The sequence below is a fragment of the Helianthus annuus genome, chromosome 17 (genome assembly GCF_002127325.2).
Source record: "Helianthus annuus cultivar XRQ/B chromosome 17, HanXRQr2.0-SUNRISE, whole genome shotgun sequence".
In the NCBI taxonomy this organism is placed as follows: domain Eukaryota; kingdom Viridiplantae; phylum Streptophyta; class Magnoliopsida; order Asterales; family Asteraceae; genus Helianthus; species Helianthus annuus.
Window position 1 is genome coordinate 146,313,342 of NC_035449.2, and position 25,724 is coordinate 146,339,065.

Here is a 25,724-nt window from a genome sequence, read left to right on the forward strand (position 1 = left end):
ACCGGTACTAAAAGCTCTTGTGTCCTTGGACGACCTCGGTATCTTACCAGCACTATACTACGTCCACGATGGGTGCACTTGCCCATATGTGTGTTTAGTGTTAGTGAATATCGTGTTTATAAATTTAAAACTTGGTTAAAAAGTGTAAAAAGGGCTTAAAACATATACCTAAATTATATTACACCTAACGCACATCAAGTTTTTGGCGCCGTTGCTGGGGACACAAGGATTTTAAGAAAGTTAGGAATCAGCGGCCTAATCATTTTTTCTATTTTATTTTTATTTTTTAGGATTTTCTAAGTTTTTCAGCTTCTACAGAGCTCAGCACGGGCCGTGCCTGGTCGGACTCGGGCCATGCCCAGCAGTGTCACTGGCAGTTTTTATTTTCCGAGTTACAGAGAGCTGAGCACGGGGCCGTGTCGGTGCAACACGGGGCCGTGTCCAACTTTCCAGTAACAGGGATCCGGAAAACAATCGTTGTATCTCTGACCACGGGCCGTGTTCACTGAGCACGGGGCCGTGGTGAACTTTCTGACCAACATTCTTTTCTGTTTTTATTGCAGGACTTGGAACCAGACACCGCATCCGAACTTTCTACGTAGTGTATGAACTCCAGTTCTAGTAGAGACATAAAAGAACCTCTAGAAGAGACACGAACGCTTTCTCAGAAAAAGACTTAAAGCTAAAAACCAAGAGAAGGTTTCGGGGGACCCACTTCCAATGGCGGACCAACGTACCCTCATGGATTACCTACGACCCACCGTGGGTAATCTCGGTGCCGCTATCAATGCACCGAATGTTGAAGCTAACAACTTCGAACTTCGACCACATTTGATACAAATGCTTCAAAACTCCGCAACCTTCCATGGGCTTGCGGATGAGGATCCCATCTACATATTACTAATTTCTTAGAAATATGTGATACCTTTCGGATCAATGGAGCATCAAATGATGCCATCCGCCTTCGAATGTTTCCATTTTCACTAAAAGACCGAGCAAAAGCTTGGCTCAACGCCCTCCCAGTTGGTTCGGTAAACACCTGGGATGAACTAGCCCAAAAATTTCTATATAAGTATTTCCCTCCCGCTAAAATGGCTAAATTAATGACTAAAATTAATACATATTCACAAGAGGATGGGGAATCCTTATATGAAACTTGGGAAAGGTTCAAGGAGCTATTGCGAAAGTGTCCTCATCACGGTCCTGCAGTATGGCAACAAGTATCCACTTTCTACAACGGGTTGTTGCCACACACAAGACAAACACTTGACTCTAGCTCCGGGGGACTTTTAGGTAATCGCCGCCCACATGAAATATACAATCAAATTAAGGAAATTGCTCAAACCAATTTTCAGTGGCACACTCCCCGAGGCAATAAATCTATTGCCCCGGGCGCCCATAAGGTTGATGAAAGCACTTCTTTACAAGCCCAAATCGAGGCCCTTTCTTCAAAAATCAAAAAGTTAGAAATGACAAAAACGGTTTCGGTTATGGCTTGTGAAGGGTGTGGTGGGCCACATGAAAATTGGAGTTGTATGAAAGAAATAGATGATCAACAAGAGTCGGTAAACTACATTGATAATAGACCTAGGCCGTCGGGTCCTCCAACGGGTACCTACAACCAAGGATGGCGTAACCACCCTAACCTTGGTTGGAGAGAACCCGGCAATAGTAGTAACCAACAAAGCCTAAACCAACGAACAAACTTTCAACAACCAAGAAATGAGTCACAATTTTTCCCTCAACAACAAGGTGGACGAGAAAGGCTTGAAGATACTGTATCTCGCCTCATCTCCGACACTGAAAAGAAAAACTCGGATCGATTTCAACAATTGGAATCGAATTTTAGAAATCAACAAGCTAGTATACAAAACATTGAAAAACAAATAAATCAATTAGCTCAAAATTTCTCCGAGAGACCACAAGGCGCATTACCAAGTAATACCGAAACAAACCCAAAAGCACAAGTCCATCTCATAACGTTAAGAAACCGCACCATGGGTTCCGAAGAAGCTCCACCACCGCCAACTGAGGGAAGCACAACTCCTCAAGAGAAAGCCTCTCCTCTAATTCAAGAGCCTACCAAGGCTCCTCCGGTTCCATACCCCGGTAGGTTAATTCGTCAAAAGACCAATGAGCAATTCGCAAAATTCGAAAATCTACTAAAAGAATTGCATGTTAATATTCCCTTTATCGAAGTCCTAACTCAAATGCCTAAATACTCAAAATTTATGAGGGACTTCCTCACTCATAAAAGGAAAATTGAATCATTGCAATTAGTTAACTTAGGCGAAGAATGCTCTGCCCTCGTACTCAACAAACTCCCACAAAAGAAGATTGATCCTGGAAGCTTCACAATTCCTTGCTCGATCGGGGAATCCCCCGTTCGTAATGCACTAGCCGACCTTGGGGCTAGCATTAACCTCATGCCTGCATCAATGTTCAAAAGACTCGGCCTAGGAAAAACGAGCCCTACCAAGATTAATATACAACTTGCCAACAGATCCGTCAAATACCCACAAGGTGTCGCTGAAAATCTATTGGTCAAAGTCGACAATTTCGTCTACCCGGCCGACTTTGTCATACTAGATATGGAAGAGGACACCGAAGTCCCCCTCATACTAGGGAGGCCATTTCTAGCCACCGCGTAAGCAGTGGTAGACATGAATGACGGAACACTTACTTTGAAGTTTGGGGATAAGGAAGTGAAGTTTGGAGTTGGGAAGAGAGTAGAGGACGATGACCCGGTCAATTACATGAAGGTCATTGATTCGAGTTTGGATGATGCTCTCCGACGGTGCAACATGGGATGCAAAACATCCCGCTCCGAAAATATATGACCTCACTTTGGGTCTAGCCAAGGACCCTTATAAACGTGGCGCACCACGGAGGCATTCCGCGAAACTATCCTTAGTTTAGGTTAGATTAATTTTTAGTTTAATTTGCAGGAATAAAACACACTCGGGATGGTCAAGGATAACAAGGGAAACGAGAAACATCACCCCATGCATGAAAACAGGGCCATCCAACAAAAATTTCTTCATTACAGCAAGTTCAGCACGGGCCGTGTCCGCCCAACATGGCCCCGTGCTGCACAATCTGCAGAAATCGCCCAGTTCAGGTAACTGGACACGGGCCGTGTTCACTGAACACGCCCCCGTGTCCAGGCTTCTGTTCCTCTTTATTAAATTTTGATACTGGCACCTGAACACGGGGCCGTGCCCGATCACCACGGGGTCGTGTCAAGAGTGCCAGTAACATAAAATTTTGCTTTTAACACCCTTTTACACATTCAGTCAACCTAAAAACTTATTTTTGGGACACATTGAGGACAATGTGTAATTTAAGTGTGGGGGGGATGCTAAGACTTTGAATCTTGCAAGTCCTAATTAACAAGCCTTACACAAAACTCTATTGGAACCGCTAATCACCCCCAAATTTTTTTTTCAAAAAAAAAATTTAATTTTTTTTACTTGTCTAAGTTTAAGTGGGGAATTTCAAGTTCTAACAAGGTTATATCTTTACAAGTTTACAACCGATAGCGTCGTGATAAAAAGAACCAACATAAAAAAATTATGAAACGACATGACAAGCTTAGTTAAAGTGTGATTATATATACTTGATCACATAAAAACCCATTCCCACAAAAGTGAGTTTTGAGCCTTTATTGAGCATACAAATACATATCTTTACACCAAATGCTCATTTTTCGTTTCTTGTGTGAATAGCCGCTTGGTTCGTACGACTCTAGAACTTGCCACGACAATGCATTCCCGGTCCTTACCAACTTAAACCCGAGTAAATAAATGATGGAGGCATTAGGACTAACCCTTTTTTTTCTTTCTACACCATTATTTTTCATTTTTTTTACCACCTACCCAAAAATCCCCCCTAGTTAACCCCTTGAGCCTAAACCTTTTCATTTCTTAACCCAAAACAATCACCCTTTTTACCCACCTAAACCTTTTTATTTTAACCCTTTCTTTTAGTAACAAAGCTCGCTTTTTCTTATGACTTTTCAAAAAAAAAAAGTTGATGAAACCAAATAAACAAACAAGTTCATCAAAATTAACCTTTTTTGAAAGAAATGGTTCACCAAAATAAAAAAAAAATAAAATTGTGAAAAATAGAAAGTCTTTAAAAAACCGATGCTTTTGCGCTTTTCGCCCTTTTACTAACCACTAACCCAACCACACACCTTTAGCCCAAGCCTAACCCTTCACCCAAAAAGTCCTCTTGATATTTACAAAGGTATATAGTTAAAAAGGAGGAGGATTGATTGCTTGGCAAGCCTATGGTAGGAGTAAGTTCCATGCCGCTCTCGAGTGATTCACTAAAAATACACCTTCGGCCGAGTGTTGAGTGATCCCCATGAGGTATGTGAACTTGTATATAAATGGAATTTTAAAAAGGCATGTTATGCCCTAATAAGTAATTTATCTTGTGGAACGTTTTTAATAAATCATGACGAATAGGATTGTAAATAAATAAAAATGAAACTTAAAAAAAGAATCTTGAAAATCCCGACACTCTATGACAAGTCCAAAAACCTTCTCTTCTACCCATTCCATTTGGGAATGAAAAAGCCTCATTATAAAGAGTTTTGCTTGAGGACAAGCAAAGATTCAAGTGTGGGGGTATTTGATGTGCACAAAATGCAACATATAAATTACATCAATTGTGGCATAAAACTAACCCTTTTTTAGTACTAATGTTGGAAAAAGTGTGCTTTTGTCTTCCTTTTGTATTTTCAGGATTAAATGAGCTCAAATGAACAAAAGAAGCAAAAATACATCTAAATCTAACATAAATACAAGAAAAGGAACAAACGTGACATGCCCGACCTCCCGACAGCATCTTCCCAAAAGCAAAACAAGAAGACAGAAGGCTGAACACGCCCCGTGCTTAGTGACCACAGGGGCGTGCCCAAGTGTCAGCAGAAAAGACAGTGATAGAAGCTTCTACTGCCCACCACGGGGTCATGCTCAGCGGACACGGAGGCGTGGTCAACTGTTGCAGACGCATTTAATGAAATTGGGAATTGAAATTAATGAAGAGAGAGACTCGGATGGACACGGGGCCGTGCCCAGGCTTCTGTTCAGCCTATAAAGGAGTGCTTGGAGCTCTTGCAACTCATCCTTTGGCACACCACCTCTCTCACACTTCACCCACCACCCACCACCATCACAACACCATCATCCACCACCATCATCCATTGTCCATCATAGAGTGTGTGAGTCGTCTCGGGATCCAAGATTGATCGTAAGAGTTCTTGACAATCAAAGGCCATGTTTGCCTAAGTCTCTTACATCACTTGGTGAAGACAGGTGTTTAGTATAATACTTTTTATTTTTAATCTTTTGCACTTTTTAATTGGTTTTGTATTAATGACTTTAATTACTAATTTCTTATGTTGAAGGTGATTCTTCCTTATCGTTTGTCCGTGGTGTCTTGGCATTATTTTACTGTCTATGTAAAATAAAAGATTTTCACCATTCATATCTCCACGGTCTATATGGAGGTATGTTGGCTACCTGGTCGGGGGTTAAGGGAACGGTTTGGTAAGAGTCTTGCCATTGTTCAGTGTATAGATCCTGCAAAGGACCTGGGTCAAATTTAGTAGGACCTCCTTCAATACCCAACGGTATTGGATGGCGGGGGTACAAACTCTTTGATCCCCTCATAAGTTAAACTACTATTAAAACTTTAACCCAGCTACTTAGGACTGTATCCCTGCTGACTCAGACTACTTAGCCGAGGGTAACGTCGCCTTCAAAAGAGGGGCCTACCACATTATGCATTAATAACTTAATTAATTATCTTTCAATAATCCGACCCTTTAGGATTGTATCCTTGCTGACTCAAACTACTGGGTTGAGGGTAACGTCGCCTTCAAAAGAGGGGCCTACTAAATAAATAAAATAATCTCTTAAACAAGTGCAAAAGTGCGAAAATAATCAAAGGTTACACTACACATGAGTCGGATCCAAGTGATTCATCTTGTCTATCTGTTTTTGCTTTTATTTTCTTTTTCAGCATTTTAGTTAGTTTTATTTTTCTAGTTTAAAAATATTTTTCTAACATTTTGATTTGATTAGACGTTGAGGATAAACCGGTACTAAAAGCTCTTGTGTCCTTGGATGACCTCGGTATCTTACCAACACTATACTACGTCCACGATGGGTGCACTTGCCCATATGTGTGTTTAGTGTCAGTGAATATCGTGTTTATAAATTTAAAACTTGGCTAAAAAGTGTAAAAAGGGCTTAAAACATATACCTAAATTATATTACACCTAACGCACATCAGATTAGATCAGATAGATGCTGAAGAGATGGAGCTCATGGACATCAAACGGTGCTTAGCTAGTGTCTTGAGGAGAGCAGAAAAGTTCAAAATGATTACAGGAAGAAATGATTTTTTGGATGCACATGTTTCTACTTTGGGTTTTGATAAATCTAAAGTTACTTGTTTTCAATGCAGGGAGAAAGGTCATTTCAAGAGAGAATGCAAGAATTAGGAAACTAGTGGAGCAAAGAATCCTTTTGGAAAAGATGATTATTATCGAAAAGCCATATATCAACAGGTTGCTCATCAATCACATCAAAAAAGGAACCACAAACTGCGCATGCAAGAATGATCGAAGATGCAAATAAGAGAGCTTATTATGGTATCATTGATCAAGATGATGAAAAAGTGGCAGAAGGTTTCAGCTGGGATAAATATATTCCATCAGATTCAAAAGTTGTAGCTATGATTGCAGAAATAGTTCAAAAGCCTGATTTGTTTACGGAATGGATGAAAATATTTGATAGTAATGATTCAAGCCAAGAAGAAGAGTCTGTTTCATCCGATGAAAGTTCAGAAAGAGCAGCTGTTTTTGATCAAACACCATCTGATTCTGGTTCTTCAGATGATTGTTCTGAGAAAACAATAGATTTTGATCAAACTCCAACTGATGACAGTAGTGATGATGAGGAAGAAAGGCATATTAATGTTGCAAAAACTCAACTATCTCCTGAAAGTTTTCAATATTATTTTGCAGATCGCTTGGAAAAGTTGAAGAAGAAACGAGCAGCAAAAGAGTTGAAAAAGGAAAAAGTTGAAGATGTTGCTGAGACAAAGAAAATTGAAGCTGAAAAAGTGATTGAAGTTGAGAAGGTCATCGAAGTTGAAAAAATTGTGGAAGTCATCAAGCCTTGCTTAAAGTGTTTAGAACCTTGCAAGCAGTGTGCAGAAAAAGATGAGAAGCTGGTTGAACAAGATAAAATGAAAGAGAAGTTATTGTTTGATCTCAATTATGTGAAGGAATCATATGATGTATTGAACAGAACAATAACTAGTCTACAAAAAACGGAACTAGAAAGAGGTTTTCCGACGGCGAAGCTCTGTCGAAGTGTCACCGTGCTGTAAATTGTTACCAGATCAATATACAAGACAGTTATTAGTGAATATCTTGCTGAATCACTCAATATGTCTGTTTCCGCCTTTCATATTGAGTAGAATGCCTCTGACCGACTCGTTTCGGGTCCGTACACGATCTTACAAGTGGTATCAGAGCTGTATTGGGTTCACTTTAACCCACACAACTCATTTTCCATGTGAGGACCCTAAGTTAATATAACTAATTATATTTGTTTATTAATATAAATCCTTTAACTTTCATCATTATATTTCGTTTATCATAGTGTACACTTTTTCAAATTAAATAGTCTGCACTCTCTCCTATCTGCCCGAATCAAAGTATGACTGAATTTGTAGAATCTAATTCGTCGACTTGGGATGGATATTCCAATATCAATGATATCCCTTAAATTAAGCATTGTGTTTAGTTAATATTTTCAAAAGAAATTCGTTGTTCGAAAAAAATTAATTTTTTTCACATAATTATCCACTCTAATTCCTTTTAAGCTCATTTTAGTGTTGTTTTATGATTAATAAATTTAAGGGTTTTTTAATATAAAATGTTTGGTTTAGTATTTTACTCTAATCCGTTTTTGGCTTGACCATTGGATTTTAGATGGTCCTCTAAAAGACAAGTTTCTGAGTCTTTTTAGTATTGACCCTTACAAAGATTGTTTGATCCGAGATAAGTGGTATGGAGAGGAGGGGACAGGAAGCTGGTTAAAGTTCATCGATCGATTCATGGGCGTTGAGTCTCATCACGGTGGATGATGCAACCCTTATCGCGGTTTAGACTCCAAGATAGATCCTTAAACAATTAAGCCTAAAATAACCTAATTATAAGCACGGGATGCATCAAAACAACTAAAACATAATAACTAAAAATAACTGCATGTGGAGACGTAGCATCTTCGGTTTAGGCTATTGGGTGTGGGGTCGTCGGTGGGACGTCGAGCCCCGTCCACACCACCCCCCATAGGCCCGTCCCGTCGCCGACGTCTTCCCCTCGACGTGCTCGACGAGCCATCTTGTTATCCAACAGACACATATACATACAAATGTATGTATAAAGGGGCTCATCCCCACACCCTAAGCCCATCCCTCGGGGCTCATCCCCCATACCCGCTGACGTGGACGTCTACGTGGAATATCATCCCCAAAGAACTACCCTCCTTCACACCCAATAGCCGATTCCTCTGGCACATCTTTTCTGAGAGACCAACGCTGCAAATACAGAGAAAGTCACATGGTCATTCTAAAAAAGTTAAAAATTTACTTTCTCACTTGAGTTGTGTTTTAATATTATACTAGATCATTTGGCAATCTTCTAGATACCACTTAATTGTCATGTCATTACAAGTATGAGAATGAGGAGCTCTGATACCAATTGTAGGATCGTTTTACCGACCAAATAAGTCAATCAAAGGCAATACACAACTGTCTGAGTGGCGGAAACAAACAAACAGCTTTGAATCAGTAAAAATTGAGTAGAAAACAGAGTATTTCACTTTAACACAAGCTTCTCATTCAAAATAAACTTGATTACACGGCGGAATTTCAGTAGCACTTCGTGACAGTTCACCTAATTCCGTGCCAAATGAGAAGCTAACTACACACATATATATAGGCCTCATAATTCCGCTTGAAACTCAACATGTCAACTCAAATGGAATTACATAATGTAATTCCGTGCGGAATTACACAGGACCTTTTCAAGAGAAATTACATAAAAACCCCTAAACTTTACATATTTCACACTTTTGACCCCTATACATTATGACCTAGACTTAAGACGTAGGCTATAGACATTGTGCACCAACAAACTCCCCCTTGGATATTGCCGGAGTCTTTAGTCTGGTCTTCAACACTTTCATCACAGCGACTTGAAATTCTCTTCCCTTTGCTTAGGCTTTCGCAACAACATCTTCCTAAGCTTCTCGTTCTCATCAACTTTTTTCTTCTCTTCAGCAACCATTCTTTGATACACTGTATGCCTCAGCATGTTGTCTTTGTCTTCACGAGCATTTCTTCTCTTCTCAGCCTTCAATGCTTCCTCTTTCTCAATCTCTCGCCACTTAGAATTCCATTTGTTATCAGCATTGATACCTTTTTGAAAACAAATAGACACAACTCTCTGAAATTGCATCGCCTGATCTCTAACTTCAGCTTTGAAACAGATTTTGTTTACAAACAAGCATTCTATATCTTTAGCAGAGTAGTTCAGCAACCATAGCGGATCACATACAAAGATTTCTCTGATTTAATTCTCTGCTCTGTAAGTAATCACAGCTTCAGTCGTTATACAGCTGTATACCCAACACACAAAACCTTTATAGAACTCTTGTTCCATCTTTGGCACCGGAATATTCTTCATCACTCTTGGTTTCTTCACATGTAGGATTGTCCCTTCAACTCCAGTCACTGGATCTACCCTCTTCACTTTCTTCGGGTAGTGAGGCTTCCAGTGTTTGAATCCCTTTAAGGCTTCAAATTTCATTAAACCCCACATGGGTACATCAAGCTTTCTAACCGGATAATCCAGCGTTCTAACTTTCGACAATTCTTCCATATCCCACCAGGGTAATGACATGATATTATAAAGATATGCAAAATATTGTACACCATATTCCCTTCTGATAGCATATGCATTGACTTGAGGCAAGAAACCCCAGCTGATGATATCCCCAAGAGATACATCTCTATCTCTCTTGTAATACTTCAAAGGGCGCTTGAACTTTCTTTCAGTGTCTTTACGGAACCATTTCTTGCGTTCTTCTTGCTGTGGATCTTTCGTAGAACCATCAAAATTCTTATATTTTAAACATTCAGCAACCTTTCTCCTCAGTTCATCTCTGTTCTCTTGACTGAAGAATTCAAACAGAGTTGGAAAGTTTGATGTGTCTTCACTCACACTTTCTTCATCATTACAATCTTCAACCTCAACCCTATCATAGACGTCTGCCTCTTCAACATACTTGTACTCATAATCAGGTTGTTGGTTGATATCGAACGCATTCAGCTCCTCTTCAAAATCAAATTTAAAATCAGGATTAATAATTTTTGTCAACTCAATAATCTCAGCCATTGTATACGTGTGCCTGATTTCACCTTCCTCTACTTCAGGCTCTAGACACAAGATTAACTTTTCAACTTTATCAACATTTTGATCATCCACGTGCTCCCCCACACCTTCAGCACTTTCATGTTCTTCATTTGCATCATCATGCATATAATCATCGACATTCTATTCATTTGACGCTTCAGTGACTTTAATACCAGTACCTCCCTGATCATCGTTATCATCAACATCATCATCACTGTGACTGCTTGCAGAAAATACATCATCTACATCATCAGCTTTTTCTTCATCATCATCCTCTTCGTCATCATCCTCTTCATCATCTATCTCATCATTAATGACGTCATCAATCAACACGTCTTCCTCAAAAATAGCAGACATTGCTGAAATAGGACAAGGATTCTGAATAGGAGATTCAAGTACAGTGGATGGAACAATTGATCTTTCTGTAACCTCAGAACCTTCAACACCTTTGCCTTTAAACTTCATTTTAGCATCAATTTCAGCTTGACGTTTCGCTCTAACTTCCTCGACTTAAATCTTTTCAAACCTTTGCTCTACAGACTTACCAAGCATATTTTCCAACACTTTATTCATCATGTAAATTTCATGTTCTTTCATAGCTTTCGCAGCTTCTAGTTCATTGTTTTTCAACTCAAAATACTTATTCTGCTCATCACGTCGTGCTTTCTCTTCTTCTAATTCTGCAACTTTGACTTTCAGAATATCTATTTCTGTCTGATCAGCTTCAATTTTCTTTAGCAACGACTTGTTATCAAATTCAACTTTCTTAACACGCATCTCGAGTATCTTTTCACGATCTATCAATCTTTTATTCTTAACCAATACATCATCCATCTTCTTCTCCAATTTCTTTACTTGCTCATCATTTGAAAAACCGAAATCTCCAATCTCGTCAAGACCAATATTCCCTGGAACATTAGGAAAATCTTTAAAACCTGAAGATCCGGGAGTGATTTGTACACGTGCTTGAGTGGGTGGTGGTGTTTGAAAAATTTGTTGAGAAGTAAGAACAGGTTGTTCTTGGATAGGTGTGTGGGGTGGAGGTGATTCATATGGTGGTGATAGATGTAATGGTGAAAGATGTGGTGATTGAGGTGGAGTAGGTTGTTTTGGAGGAGATTTATGTGGTGATTTAGGTGGTGATGGTTCAAGTGGTGGTGATGGTGGTTGACTAGATTTTGTTTTCGGTGTGCGTTTAGGCAACCTCATAATCAATTTCTTCCTTGAAGCTCTTGGAGAAACTACACTCTTCCTAGCACTTGCTTTCTTTCTACCACCAGATGGAGGTGTTTGAGAATCTGGAACATGATCAGGAGATAGAATATACAGATCATCATCCTTCTCCTGTCTCCTCTTTCTTTTCAGCTGCTTTTCTTTTTCAATTTCAGCTTGAATTCTCCTCATACGCTCTGTTTCATCAACTTCAGATTCAGAACTAGAAGAACTCTTATCTTCATCAGCACCAACTCCTTCATCACCTACCTTATCTGCTTCCAAATCATAATCAATCTTTTTCAACACTTCATCAATATCAGATTCCTGATTTCCTTCAACATTCGTCTATGGTTCTTCTTCATCTGGTTCATCAACCAACATAGTCTCCACACTCTTCTTTTGACGTTTCTTTGGTTGTGATGAAGAACCCTCCTCAGCTTGAACTTGTGGTGTTGATTTTCTGCTTTTCTTCTTTTTCCCCTCTTTCACAAACCATTCATTCCTTGTATCTTTGAAGCTTTCAAGAATCTTCAACTCATCAGCATAACCTGCTTCTTTCATCTCTTCCTCATTCCTCCAGTTCTAATGATTGACTGGATCTGGATCTTGATAGTTTTTGTCTTTAATGAAACCAAAAAATTCAACTTTTTTCTTTGGCTCAGGATGTTTTGGATGATATTTACCCAACTGCTTCAAAGACTCATTATCCATATGATACTGCACCAACAAATCATTATGTTCGTCTCTTTCCAATTCAGGATATGCATGGTCTAAAATCATCTGCACAAATCTGGGATAAACCAAAGTCTTGCTTTTCGACGTGATATTTTCAACCATGTAATGAAACACAATGTGTGAAAAGTTGTACTTTTTGTTCAACACAAGAGCAACCACCATATTCATTTGATAATCGCGCATAGCATCATAACCTCCCTTCCTATGACTGAGAGCATTCACCACTGAATGGATAAGAAACTTGTACAGCCTTGGAAAACAAGTTTTCAAATAGTTCGCCTTGTTTAGATCACCATTGTAACCAAATCTCAACATACATCCCTTTACCATTCTTTCCGGAAACTTCGTAGGAGAATCCTCTTCATCTGGAAAGTTAATCACTTCATGTACAAGTTGTTCAGTGATAATGATCGGTTTATTTTCACCATTTAAGCTCACAACTGAATTTATTGTCTTGTTTGCTTCATCATAGGTTGCATTCTCCCAAAAACGTCTAATGTGAGATCTGAAAACCAAGTGTTGGTTCGTCAATGCTTTCTGAATTGGCAATCTCTCCATGAACTCCAGAATTTCTGTGAATCCGGCCATTTTAGGTATCTCCATATCATATACACAGCAAGTGTTGTGCAAAGGATCAAACAGCACATTCGAAGCCTGTAGGATCGTTTTCAGACCCGAACGAGTCGTTCAGAGCAGTTTTGATCTGTTTCAGAGGCGGAAACTAAGAAACAGACTTTGAAACAGGTTGCAAATCAGTTTAAACTTGTTTCTGATTGATTTAACACTGAATACAATCACTGGATAAACCGGCAGCACCTCGGTATCTGTGACAACTCGAACTTTAGGCTTACTTTATTGTAACGTTACGTGTCTACGTGATACCTGACTAATGAATGTGATGTGAATCTTGTGATTATGTTATTACGTGTGTTGTGTTTACTATATGTGTTTGTATGTTAAATGAGCCAAACCGCACAAGATGTTCTAAACGCATAACACTACACCCGACCGCACAAGCCGTTTGGGCTACACCTCTTGTACACTTGATATTGGACTTAAAGGCGGCCCAAGGTAGAATCGGCCCACTCCCTCTAAACCGTGTAAACACCTTAGGGACTTGATCTTTTCTCATTTGTTACACAACACAAGAACACACACCAAGAACCCTAGTCTTTCTCTCTCTCGTTTGCTTGGAACCCGACGGCAAGAGCATCCACTCTTCGGATCACCCTCTCTTCTCCTCTAATCCGGTTAGTATTTGATATGTTTGTATTTGTTTGTGTGTGTGTTGATGTTTTCGAATATGATTGCTTGATACCGAAGGAGTCTTGTTAACAGGTTGTGTATGATAATTTTAGATTGGATCAATAATAGATAATGTTCATGTAATCGGTTTGCTCATGAATCAGATATATGTGATTGTATGATGATAATCGGCCATATGTATATGTGATTTAATCAGTTTGTAGCTGGTAAATGTGCTAAGTGAATCGAATTAATTGATGTTTCTCGGCTGCATGTTCATACGAATCACTAGATAATAGTTTATGTTATGATCTTGGAGTTCATACTAATTCATGATGTAATTCCCTGTTTGATCTGTTTGGTGTTAAATGATTTGATGGAAATATGTTAATTGATATGATAAGTTTGGAAACCTAGTAATTGATTTGACTAGTAATTGTAACTGATATGCTTAAATCATGGGAATTAGTTAAACCGATCGCACAAGACTTCTTGGTGTACAAGAAGTCCAATCGCACAACTAGGCTGATCATACAAGCCACTCGCACAAACTGGTCCAATCACACAAGTGCAGCCCAGTCGCACAAGGGCAGCCTGGTCGCACAAGGCTGTATTTCGGGCCGGACAGCCCAAATGTCCAAGCGCACAAGCCCAAAGGCTAGTCGCACAACCCAGATCACTCGCACAAGCACACACCAAGCGCACAAGTTGACTGTTACATTATTTGGGCCGGGCAGCCCAACTGGTCGGATCGCACAACCTAAGATGGACCGCACAAGTCCACTATTGGTTTTATAATTGGGCCGCTTATATTACGGGATCACTTATACATTTTTGGGCCAATATGTTCTTAAATTGTGACAATTGTTTGGGCCGATGAAACTTCTGGACTATTTATTAATCTGGGCCGAGACCTTCATGTTTGATTGTTATATGTTTGGGCCGGGTGTTGTTTGAGTTAGACATTTATATCGTACAAGATGGTTGGGCTCGCACAAGCTCAATGGCCCAACCATCCGAAACGCACAAGTATGATTTCAATTTACTCTTGACTGTTTACGTGCATACGTGTTTGCCATGATGTATACGTGCACTATTTGAACCGAACCTGACTTGTGTGGTAACCCTGTTAGGACGTGGTTGACCACCCTTAGTTCAAGAGCCTTTTATTTGTGTATCTGCCGAGCAAACCAAGGTGAGTTCACACAGCCAAGGCATGGGATTCCTGGGTTGGGAATTGGGTTGGATATGTTGTTATTGAAAGAGTTACTCGTACTTACGCATTCTCTAGACTATAGACCATCGTCCTCAGGTTAGTCAGGACACGTTACGTAAAGCCTACGTAACCCAGTATTTGCCATTTGTCTCCCGGGTCGGGAGGACACGTTACGTAAAGCCTACGTAACCCAATACCTTCTACTGTCTTCCGGGTCGGAAGGACACGCTGCGTAAAGCCTACGTAGCCCCCACACGTACCACTGTCCTCGGGGAATGGCACGTCACGTAAAGCCTACGTGACCCAGTACGTATTCCTGTTCTCGGTAAAGAAGAACACATGGTCGGAAGTTAGTCTAGTAAGTACCACTGATGAGAAGCCCTCATTAGTAAGGATAAACGTGGGAAGCCCCCACCAGTAATATAAACCCAAGGTTTGGGAAGCCCCCACCTTTAGTACACACTAGTATGGGAAGCCCCCACTAGTTATACTTATGCACTATGTTATGAACTTACTTTCTGTGAACTCGCTCAACTAGTTTGTTGATTATTTGCTACATGCCTTGCAGGACCTTAGGTATACTCGGAGCTTGCACCAGAGGAGAAGCGGGTCGTTGTGGACAAGAACATGTGAATGCTTATTAAACACTTTTACATTCACACATTGATACTTATGTTTTGGGTTTTACATTTAATGCTTCCGCTACATATACAATGTTTAGTTTTGAACATCAATTATGTCTATGGTTACTATTAAATGCTACGTTTGATATAATTGGTGGCTTGATCCTGGTCATGTCACGCCTCCAAGCGGTGGTACTCCGCGGGTGGATTTTGGGGGTGTGACAGATTGGTATCAGAGCCATTGGTTATAGAGAACTTGGTTTTAATGTGGGAAAACGTTTTTATTAAAACCGGACTATAACCAGTACAGTGCTCTCAACGATCCACAACGACGCTTCGCTCCACGTGCAAGACTCGACATCCTAGGTAATAAGGTTATGTTTATTGCCTGTTTGCTAGAACTGTTTAGAACCTTTGCTCGCATTACGTTTAGTTACACATGATACTATAGCATGAGAATCCCTACGTGCTTACACTTTTCTGTCATCGCCCTATTCGCGAACCATTCTTACCTATGCTACTTGTTACAATGAAGATCATGTCTGGACGAATCAACATGACACAAGCCCAGTTAGAGGCTCTCGTTCAAGCTCAAGTTGCTGCGGCAGTTGCAGCAGCTCAAGCAGGTAGTATATCCTGCAGTATAGGCACACACTAGGATCTTTAGATCCTACATTAACTCTCGTATTTAACTTCGTCCTATTCGTACACAATAGGTCAACACGCGCAGCAGCCTGTCTGCACATTCAAGAACTTCATGGACTGTCGTCCAAATTCTTTCAGTGGCACCGAGGGGGCAGTGGGACTCCTCCATTGGTTTGAAAAGCTAGAATCAGTGTTCGAAATGTGCGAGTGCCCTGAGGCTCGCAAGGTCAAGTTTGCTACTGGCACCTTGGAAGGAATCGCGCTAACCTGGTGGAACGCGCAGGTGCAGATTCTTGGGTTGGCAGCTGCTAACGCCACCCCATGGAACGATTTTAAGGAACTTATCAAGCGTGAGTATTGCACGCGCGAAGACATTCACAAGCTGGAAGACGAGCTGTATAACCTGAAAATGGTTGGATCAGAAATCGAAGCGTATACTAAACGGTCGAATGAGCTGGCCGTACTGTGCCCAACTATGGTGGACCCTCCATACAAGCGCATTGAGATGTATCTCAAGGGATTGGCGCCAGAGATCCAGAGCCATGTTACCTCGGCTAATCTTGACAACATCCAGGAAATCCAGCGTCTCGCTCACCGTATCACCGATCAGGCAGTGGATCAGAATAAACTGCCTAAGCGTGTCAACGCTACTGCTACAGTCACTCCTTCAACTACTCCTGCCACTACTAGCGAAAGCAAAAGAAAATGGGATGGAGATTCCAGCAGGGGTTCAGCGACTGTTCAGCCACAAGCTCAGCAGCAGAAGATCGACCACTATCAGAGTCCCAGTCAGCAATCCTCTGGTGGTCACAGACAGAGGAGATATCAGGGAAGTCAACCTAAGTGCTACAATTGCCACAGACATCACAATGGCCCGTGTAGCAAGGGTCGTTGTCAAAGGTGTCTTAAGATGGGTCACGAGGCCAAGGACTGTAGGAGTCCACGGCCTGCGAATCAGAATCAGCAGCCTCAGCAACCAGCTCCACAGAACCAGCAGCAGCAGCAGCAGCCACAGCGTGGAAACCGGGGATGTTTCCAGTGTGGGGCTGAAGGTCATTTCAAACGCGATTGCCCTCAGTTGAACCAGAATCGCAACAACAACAACAACCAGGGCAACGGGAACAACAATGGGGGAAACAACAACAACGGCAATGAAGCTCGTGGTCATGCATTCGTACTAGGTCGAGGCGACGCAGTGAACGATCCCAACGTAGTTATGGGTAAGTTTCTCCTCGACAATATTTACGTTACTGTTTTGTTTGATTCGGGTGCGGATACAAGCTATATGTCTGTAAAAATGTGTCAACTGCTAGAACGTGCACCAACACTTTTACCCACCAAACATGTAGTAGAGTTAGCTAACGGTAAAAGTCTAGAAGCCACGCACGTAGTTCAGGGTTGTAATCTTATCCTAGCTGGTCAAGCCTTCTCTATCGACCTCATTCCCATAGTTTTGGGTAGCTTCGACGTCGTGATTGGGATGGATTGGTTATCCCAGCACCAGGCAGAAATCTTATGCAGCGAGAAGATTATTCGCATTCCTCGTTCTGGTCAGGAACCTCTCGAAGTCCAAGGCGACAAGAGTGGTGCTGTGGTTGGCATCATCTCTTTCTTGAAGGCTCAGAAATGCTTACGTAAGGGTCACACTGCCATTCTGGCACTCGTTACAGACGCATCAGCAAAAGAAAAGAAATTGGAGGATATTCCAATTGTACGTGATTACCCTCAGGTGTTTCCTGAAGACTTACCTGGCTTACCGCCTCATCGTCAGGTCGAATTTCAGATCGAGCTCACTCCAGGAGCAGCACCCATAGCTCGCGCACCATATCGTCTAGCTCCATCAGAATTGGAAGAACTGTCAAAACAGCTACAAGAGCTCTTGGAAAAGGGCTTCATTCGTCCAAGCTCTTCGCCTTGGGGAGCTCCAGTACTTTTCGTGAAAAAGAAAGACGGTACGTTCAGGATGTGTATAGACTACCGTGAACTCAACAAGGTGACGGTGAAGAACTGTTATCCTCTTCCGCGCATCGACGACTTATTCGACCAGTTGCAAGGGTCGTGCTACTATTCGAAGATAGATTTGAGGTCGGGGTACCATCAGCTGAGAGTCCGGGATGAGGACGTCTCCAAGACAGCCTTCAGAACTCGTTACGGTCACTACGAGTTTCTCGTCATGCCGTTTGGGTTAACGAACGCGCCTGCCGTATTTATGGATCTTATGAACAGGGTGTGCAAACCCTATCTCGACAAGTTTGTCATAGTATTCATCGACGACATTCTGATTTACTCCAAGAGTCAGGAGGAACACGAGCAGCATCTTCGCCTGATATTGGAACTCCTTCGGAAGGAACAGCTGTACGCCAAGTTTTCGAAATGCGACTTCTGGCTTCGTGAAGTCCACTTCTTAGGTCATGTGGTAAACAGGGATGGGATCCATGTCGATCCATCCAAGGTGGATGCAATCAGAAACTGGCCTGCACCGCGTACGCCGACAGAAATACGCCAATTCTTGGGTTTGGCAGGTTACTACAGACGGTTTATCAAAGACTTCTCCAAGATCGCGCAACTACTTACATTACTGACACAGAAGGGTATTACCTATCGCTGGGGAGAGCCCCAGGAGACTGCTTTTCAGCACCTAAAGGATAGGCTATGCAGTGCACCTATTCTCTCTTTGCCAGAGGGCACAGACGACTTCGTGGTTTATTGTGATGCATCCATTCGGGGACTTGGATGTGTGTTAATGCAGCGCGACAAGGTTATTGCTTACGCTTCACGTCAACTCAAGATTCATGAACGGAACTACACGACGCACGATCTAGAGCTGGGAGCTGTTGTTTTCGCGCTTAAGATATGGCGACACTACCTGTACGGTACCAGGTGCACGATTTACACCGATCACAGGAGTCTCGAGCATATCCTTAAGCAGAAGGATTTGAACATGCGTCAACGACGATGGGTCGAGTTACTTAACGATTACGAATGCGCTATCAAGTATCATCCAGGCAAAGCCAATGTTGTGGCTGATGCCCTCAGTCGAAAGGACACCTTACCGAAGCGCGTGCGAGCACTACAGCTTACGATTCAGTCTAGCCTTCCTGCACGGATACGAGCTGCTCAGACAGAAGCATTGAAACCAGAAAACGTCAAGGCTGAAGCCTTACGCGGCTCACGACAGCAAATGGAACAAAAGGCAGACGGCGCCTACTATGTAACGGGGCGTATTTGGGTCCCACTTTATGGCGGTCTACGCGAACTTGTAATGGACGAAGCACACAAGTCTCGCTATTCGGTACATCCAGGGTCGGATAAAATGTACCACGACATCAGCACTACTTATTGGTGGCCTAGTATGAAGGCCCACATCGCTACGTACGTTGGAAAATGCTTGACCTGTGCGAGGGTCAAGGTTGAATATCAGAAACTAGCTGGCCTACTTCAGCAGCCTAAGATACCTCAATGGAAATGGGAAGAAATTTCCATGGATTTTGTTACAGGCCTACCTAGATCCCAGCGTGGGAATGATACCATATGGGTGATCGTGGATCGACTCACCAAGTCTGCACACTTCCTACCTATAAAGGAAACGGACAAGTTCTCCACTCTCGCAGACGTATATCTTAAAGAAGTTGTTGCGAGGCACGGGGTGGCCACATCTATCATTTCGGATCGCGATGCACGATTCACGTCAGAACTATGGCAAGCGATGCATAAATCTTTCGGCTCACGATTAGACATGAGCACAGCATATCATCCTCAGACGGATGGGCAGTCTGAGCGAACGATTCAAACACTAGAAGACATGCTTCGGGCATGCGTTATTGATTTCGGCAACGGCTGGGAAAAACACCTCCCTTTGGTGGAGTTTTCGTACAATAACAGTTATCACACCAGCATCCAAGCCGCTCCATTCGAGGCATTGTACGGGCGTAAATGCCGGTCACCCCTCTGCTGGGCAGAGGTGAGGGATAGTCAAATTACGGGTCCAAAGATTGTAGTGGACGCCACAGAAAAGATTGCACAAATAAGACAACGCATGGCGGCAGCACGCGACCGTCAGAAAGCCTACGCGGACAAGCGTAGAAAGCCTTTGGAATTTCAGGTCGGGGACCGGGTTTTATTGAAAGTCTCACCCTGGAAGGGTGTGGTACGTTTTGGCAAACGGGGCAAACTGAATCCGCAATACGTCGGACCATTCAAAATCATAGAAAAGATTGGCAAAGTAGCATACAAGTTGAAACTACCAGCTGAACTCGGGGCAGTTCACAATGTTTTTCATGTATCGAATTTAAAGAAGTGCCTATCAGATGAAAACCTCATCATTCCTTTCAAAGAACTCACTATCGACGAGCGGTTGCAGTTCGTCGAGGAACCAGTTGAAATCACGGACCGGGATGTAAAGGTCCTCAAAAGCAAGAGAATCCCTCTTGTTCGAGTTCGTTGGAACTCCAAACGTGGCCCAGAGTACACCTGGGAACGCGAAGACAGGATGACAGAAAAGTACCCCCAGTTATTCGAAACCAATGCTACCACTACTGAGGCTGAAGCTACTACTTCGGAATTTCGGGACGAAATTCCAGATCAACGGGGGGAGGATGTGACACCCCAGGAAAATCAGTAAACAATACAGTTTACCTAGCTTCCTCAGTGAGTGCATACCAAATTTCGGGACGAAATTTCCAATTAGTTGGGGATAATGTGACAACTCGAACTTTAGGCTTACTTTATTGTAACGTTACGTGTCTACGTGATACCTGACTAATGAATGTGATGTGAATCTTGTGATTATGTTATTACGTGTGTTGTGTTTACTATATGTGTTTGTATGTTAAATGAGCCAAACCGCACAAGATGTTCTAAACGCATAACACTACACCCGACCGCACAAGCCGTTTGGGCTACACCTCTTGTACACTTGATATTGGACTTAAAGGCGGCCCAAGGTAGAATCGGCCCACTCCCTCTAAACCGTGTAAACACCTTAGGGACTTGGTCTTTTCTCATTTGTTACACAACACAAGAACACACACCAAGAACCCTAGTCTTTCTCTCTCTCGTTTGCTTGGAACCCGACGGCAAGAGCATCCACTCTTCGGATCACCCTCTCTTCTCCTCTAATCCGGTTAGTATTTGATATGTTTGTATTTGTTTGTGTGTGTGTTGATGTTTTCGAATATGATTGCTTGATACCGAAGGAGTCTTGTTAACAGGTTGTGTATGATAATTTTAGATTGGATCAATAATAGATAATGTTCATGTAATCGGTTTGCTCATGAATCGGATATATGTGATTGTATGATGATAATCGGCCATATGTATATGTGATTTAATCAGTTTGTAGCTGGTAAATGTGCTAAGTGAATCGGATTAATTGATGTTTCTCGGCTGCATGTTCATACGAATCACTAGATAATAGTTTATGTTATGATCTTGGAGTTCATACTAATTCATGATGTAATTCCCTGTTTGATCTGTTTGGTGTTAAATGATTTGATGGAAATATGTTAATTGATATGATAAGTTTGGAAACCTAGTAATTGATTTGACTAGTAATTGTAACTGATATGCTTAAATCATGGGAATTAGTTAAACCGATCGCACAAGACTTCTTGGTGTACAAGAAGTCCAATCGCACAACTAGGCTGATCATACAAGCCACTCGCACAAACTGGTCCAATCACACAAGTGCAGCCCAGTCGCACAAGGGCAGCCTGGTCGCACAAGGCTGTATTTCGGGCCGGACAGCCCAAATGTCCAAGCGCACAAGCCCAAAGGCTAGTCGCACAACCCAGATCACTCGCACAAGCACACACCAAGCGCACAAGTTGACTGTTACATTATATGGGCCGGGCAGCCCAACTGGTCGGATCGCACAACCTAAGATGGACCGCACAAGTCCACTATTGGTTTTATAATTGGGCCGCTTATATTACGGGATCACTTATACATTTTTGGGCCAATATGTTCTTAAATTGTGACAATTGTTTGGGCCGATGAAACTTCTGGACTATTTATTAATCTGGGCCGAGACCTTCATGTTTGATTGTTATATGTTTGGGCCGGGTGTTGTTTGAGTTAGACATTTATATCGTACAAGATGGTTGGGCTCGCACAAGCTCAATGGCCCAACCATCCGAAACGCACAAGTATGATTTCAATTTACTCTTGACTGTTTACGTGCATACGTGTTTGCCATGATGTATACGTGCACTATTTGAACCGAACCTGACTTGTGTGGTAACCCTGTTAGGACGTGGTTGACCACCCTTAGTTCAAGAGCCTTTTATTTGTGTATCTGCCGAGCAAACCAAGGTGAGTTCACACAGCCAAGGCATGGGATTCCCGGGTTGGGAATTGGGTTGGATATGTTGTTATTGAAAGAGTTACTCGTACTTACGCATTCTCTAGACTATAGACCATCGTCCTCAGGTTAGTCAGGACACGTTACGTAAAGCCTACGTAACCCAGTATTTGCCATTTGTCTCCCGGGTCGGGAGGACACGTTACGTAAAGCCTACGTAACCCAATACCTTCTACTGTCTTCCGGGTCGGAAGGACACGCTGCGTAAAGCCTACGTAGCCCCCACGCGTACCACTGTCCTCGGGGAAGGGCACGTCACGTAAAGCCTACGTGACCCAGTACGTATTCCTGTTCTCGGTAAAGAAGAACACATGGTCGGAAGTTAGTCTAGTAAGTACCACTGATGAGAAGCCCTCATTAGTAAGGATAAACGTGGGAAGCCCCCACCAGTAATATAAACCCAAGGTTTGGGAAGCCCCCACCTTTAGTACACACTAGTATGGGAAGCCCCCACTAGTTATACTTATGCACTATGTTATGAACTTACTTTCTGTGAACTCGCTCAACTAGTTTGTTGATTATTTGCTGCATGCCTTGCAGGACCTTAGGTATACTCGGAGCTTGCACCAGAGGAGAAGCGGGTCGTTGTGGACAAGAACATGTGAATGCTTATTAAACACTTTTACATTCACACATTGATACTTATGTTTTGGGTTTTACATTTAATGCTTCCGCTACATATACAATGTTTGGTTTTGAACATCAATTATGTCTATGGTTACTATTAAATGCTACGTTTGATATAATTGGTGGCTTGATCCTGGTCATGTCACGCCTCCAAGCGGTGGTACTCCGCGGGTGGATTTTGGGGGTGTGACAGTATCCAAAATCACAATTGTTACAACTATAACAGACATTTCGCTTGAAGCAACTATATATAGTGCATGAGGTTCCGCTTGAAAGTGACAATGAACATTTCAAGCGGAATCACACTAATTAACCCTTAACTCTTCTATTTTCTCGAACAACACGCCCTGATCTAATCAAACTAGTACAAGACTCGATACAAGATGAAGTCGACATATGTATGCACCAACAGACTCCCCCTCAGATGTTGACGAGTCTTAAGTGTCGAGTCTTCGCATCTTCAGTCTTTATCAGTCTTCGGGCTTTAGCACTTTCTATCTCTTCTCTCGAATGTCTTCAGACTCCCCTTTTCAATGTGCTGGCATTCCTTAAGTTCATCAGCATCATCAACTTCAGGATCATAATCTGTTTTTCTCAGGTTTAAGATCGTTGCCTGGCTAATACTTCAGAATTGAAATCTGGCTCTCTTCAATCACAAGCTTCTCAGGATTGATTAAACCAGTTCTTTCTCAAATCTGCACATTCTCTTTCACACAGTAAATTTTAGAAATATTAACATTTTGAAATTAAAATGTATGCACCAAATCCAGATTCTCCCTCTCAAAATAATCATCATCAAACAAACTTTCCCAAACCTGTTCATCATGTTCAGCACTCGGAATTTTGAAAATCAGCTTTCCAACATCAGTTGTCGAAAATCTTTTTGAATTTTTCAAAATCTATGCTAAAACACAATCTTTTTGGGTTTTCCTAAGATTTTCAGAGTGTTAAAATGCAATAAGAAATATTTACAGACAATGTTTTTGTGAGTTTGTGAAAGAGGATCATATCAGTTTCTAAGACAAATCACCAACACCGTTAAGCTTTAAACATTTTATGTTCTAAACGATTCACTTAGATTGTCAGTATACTGATCCACTTTAAATTTTCACACAAAGTTCAACTGTTTCGAGATACGATGTTAATGTTTTAATTACTTGAACTTACCTACGTGTCCCACTACTTGAATATACTCCTGTATACAGATCCCAATATTCAGTCTTACAGGTGAGTATACCACAGATGATATCTGTAAAGGGGTTAGGTGCGGAACCGTGAGAGCTCAGGTCAGAACTTCCGTTCAACAGAGAGATGACGGCTCGACTTTTGGTGTGTCCCCTTTAGAGGATCTTTTCTTCAACAGCAATGATTATCAATTTTATTGTTTCATAATTTTGCTGAGGGCTATGCTATATTTCAAGCTTTATGCAAAGTATTATACGGGGACTAGGTCAGAATTTCCATCCAGCAGAAGTCCCGGGATAATACCCCAGATATCACTGAGTATAAAGACCTAGTATCTCAGAAAGAGGGACCTTTCAAACAAGATTTCAGGGGTTACCTATATATCCAAGAAATGTTTCCCACAAAATAAGCAAGTTTGAAATTTAGGTTTATATCTCGTCACACTCTACTAAATGTGCAAAAACCTACTGGCATATCCTCAGTGAGACCGTTTACCACTTTTTTGACTTCACATTTCTTTAGCATGTTGTGATAGTCCACTGATGTACTATCATTTCCTCTTTTTGACAACAAAACTCATTTTGAATTTTATCATGTTTTTGGATTTTTCAAATTTTCTAATGTTTTTGGATTTTCTGAAATTTCTTACTCCCCCTAAAATGCAAACACATTAAAAGAAATTTGAAAAACAACTATACAGAAATTTACAACTGATATCAAATTGCTTCAATTCGCCATCCACTATGCATAAACAATCAGAACTCCCCCTTTCAACAAACTATTTTCCCATTTAGATTTCAAAACACTTAAGTTTGTTTTAATCAAAATGGTTTTTCCGGAAAATAACTTTTGTTTTAACCATTTGTAGGTTCGGGGATAATCATCACATAAACCATTTGTAGAAAATCAAGTACAACTTAATGTCCCTGATTTACCACTTGTAAGACCAATCTTTTGTACCTCTTGTAGGAATTAAACATCTACACAAATTCATTTTACCAATAAAAATGAATGCCAATTCCTGCTTCACACTTACCAACCTGGAAGCTCCAGCAAAGTCACAACCTGTAAGATTCAACAATTTTTAAGATCTTTCACAAAACTATTTTAACAAGAATGATGCTGATTCCTGATCCACGATTACAAACTTGGGATCTCCGGCAAAGTCAGATTCTTTAAGGAAAAAGAATTTCCACCCAAGTCTGACCAACCTTGGGTGTTTTTAACTCTTGTTCAGTAGGGTTATAAGTTGTCTTCTTTGTAGCATAAAAGTCTTTAACCCCTTTAACTTTACCCTCCAACATTTTCCCAAAAATTTTCTCAACATTCCCATTGAATGCTTTCTCAACATCAAATTCTTCTTTC

The 25,724-nt window shown here is 41.4% G+C and overlaps 1 protein-coding gene and 1 non-coding gene across 2 annotated transcripts; both read right to left on the minus strand.

Annotated features, from left to right (window-relative positions):
* Nucleotides 1-1,097: 1,097 nt before the first annotated feature.
* Nucleotides 1,098-1,204, minus strand: LOC118489473. The gene has a single exon (XR_004887493.1). It is a non-coding gene; the product is annotated as a small nucleolar RNA R71 (small nucleolar RNA).
* A 9,813-nt stretch (nt 1,205-11,017) lies between these two features.
* On the minus strand, nt 11,018-12,283 carry LOC110880440 (stress response protein nst1-like). The gene is made up of 2 exons (XM_022128963.1): nt 12,098-12,283; nt 11,018-12,046 (listed from the first exon to the last, which is right to left on the minus strand). Exons 1-2 carry the CDS (start codon nt 12,281-12,283, stop codon nt 11,018-11,020), a joined length of 1,215 nt encoding a protein of 404 aa, XP_021984655.1.
* Nucleotides 12,284-25,724: the final 13,441 nt, after the last annotated feature.

Coding starts and splice junctions, on each gene's coding strand:
- LOC110880440 (XM_022128963.1), bottom strand. CDS start 12,283: ATGAAAGAAGCAGGTTATGCTGATGAGTTGAAGATTCTTGAAAGCTTC. Junction 12,047..12,097: donor AGAGTGTGGAGACTATGTTG/GTTGATGAACCA, acceptor GAAGGAAATCAG/GAATCTGATATTGATGAAGT.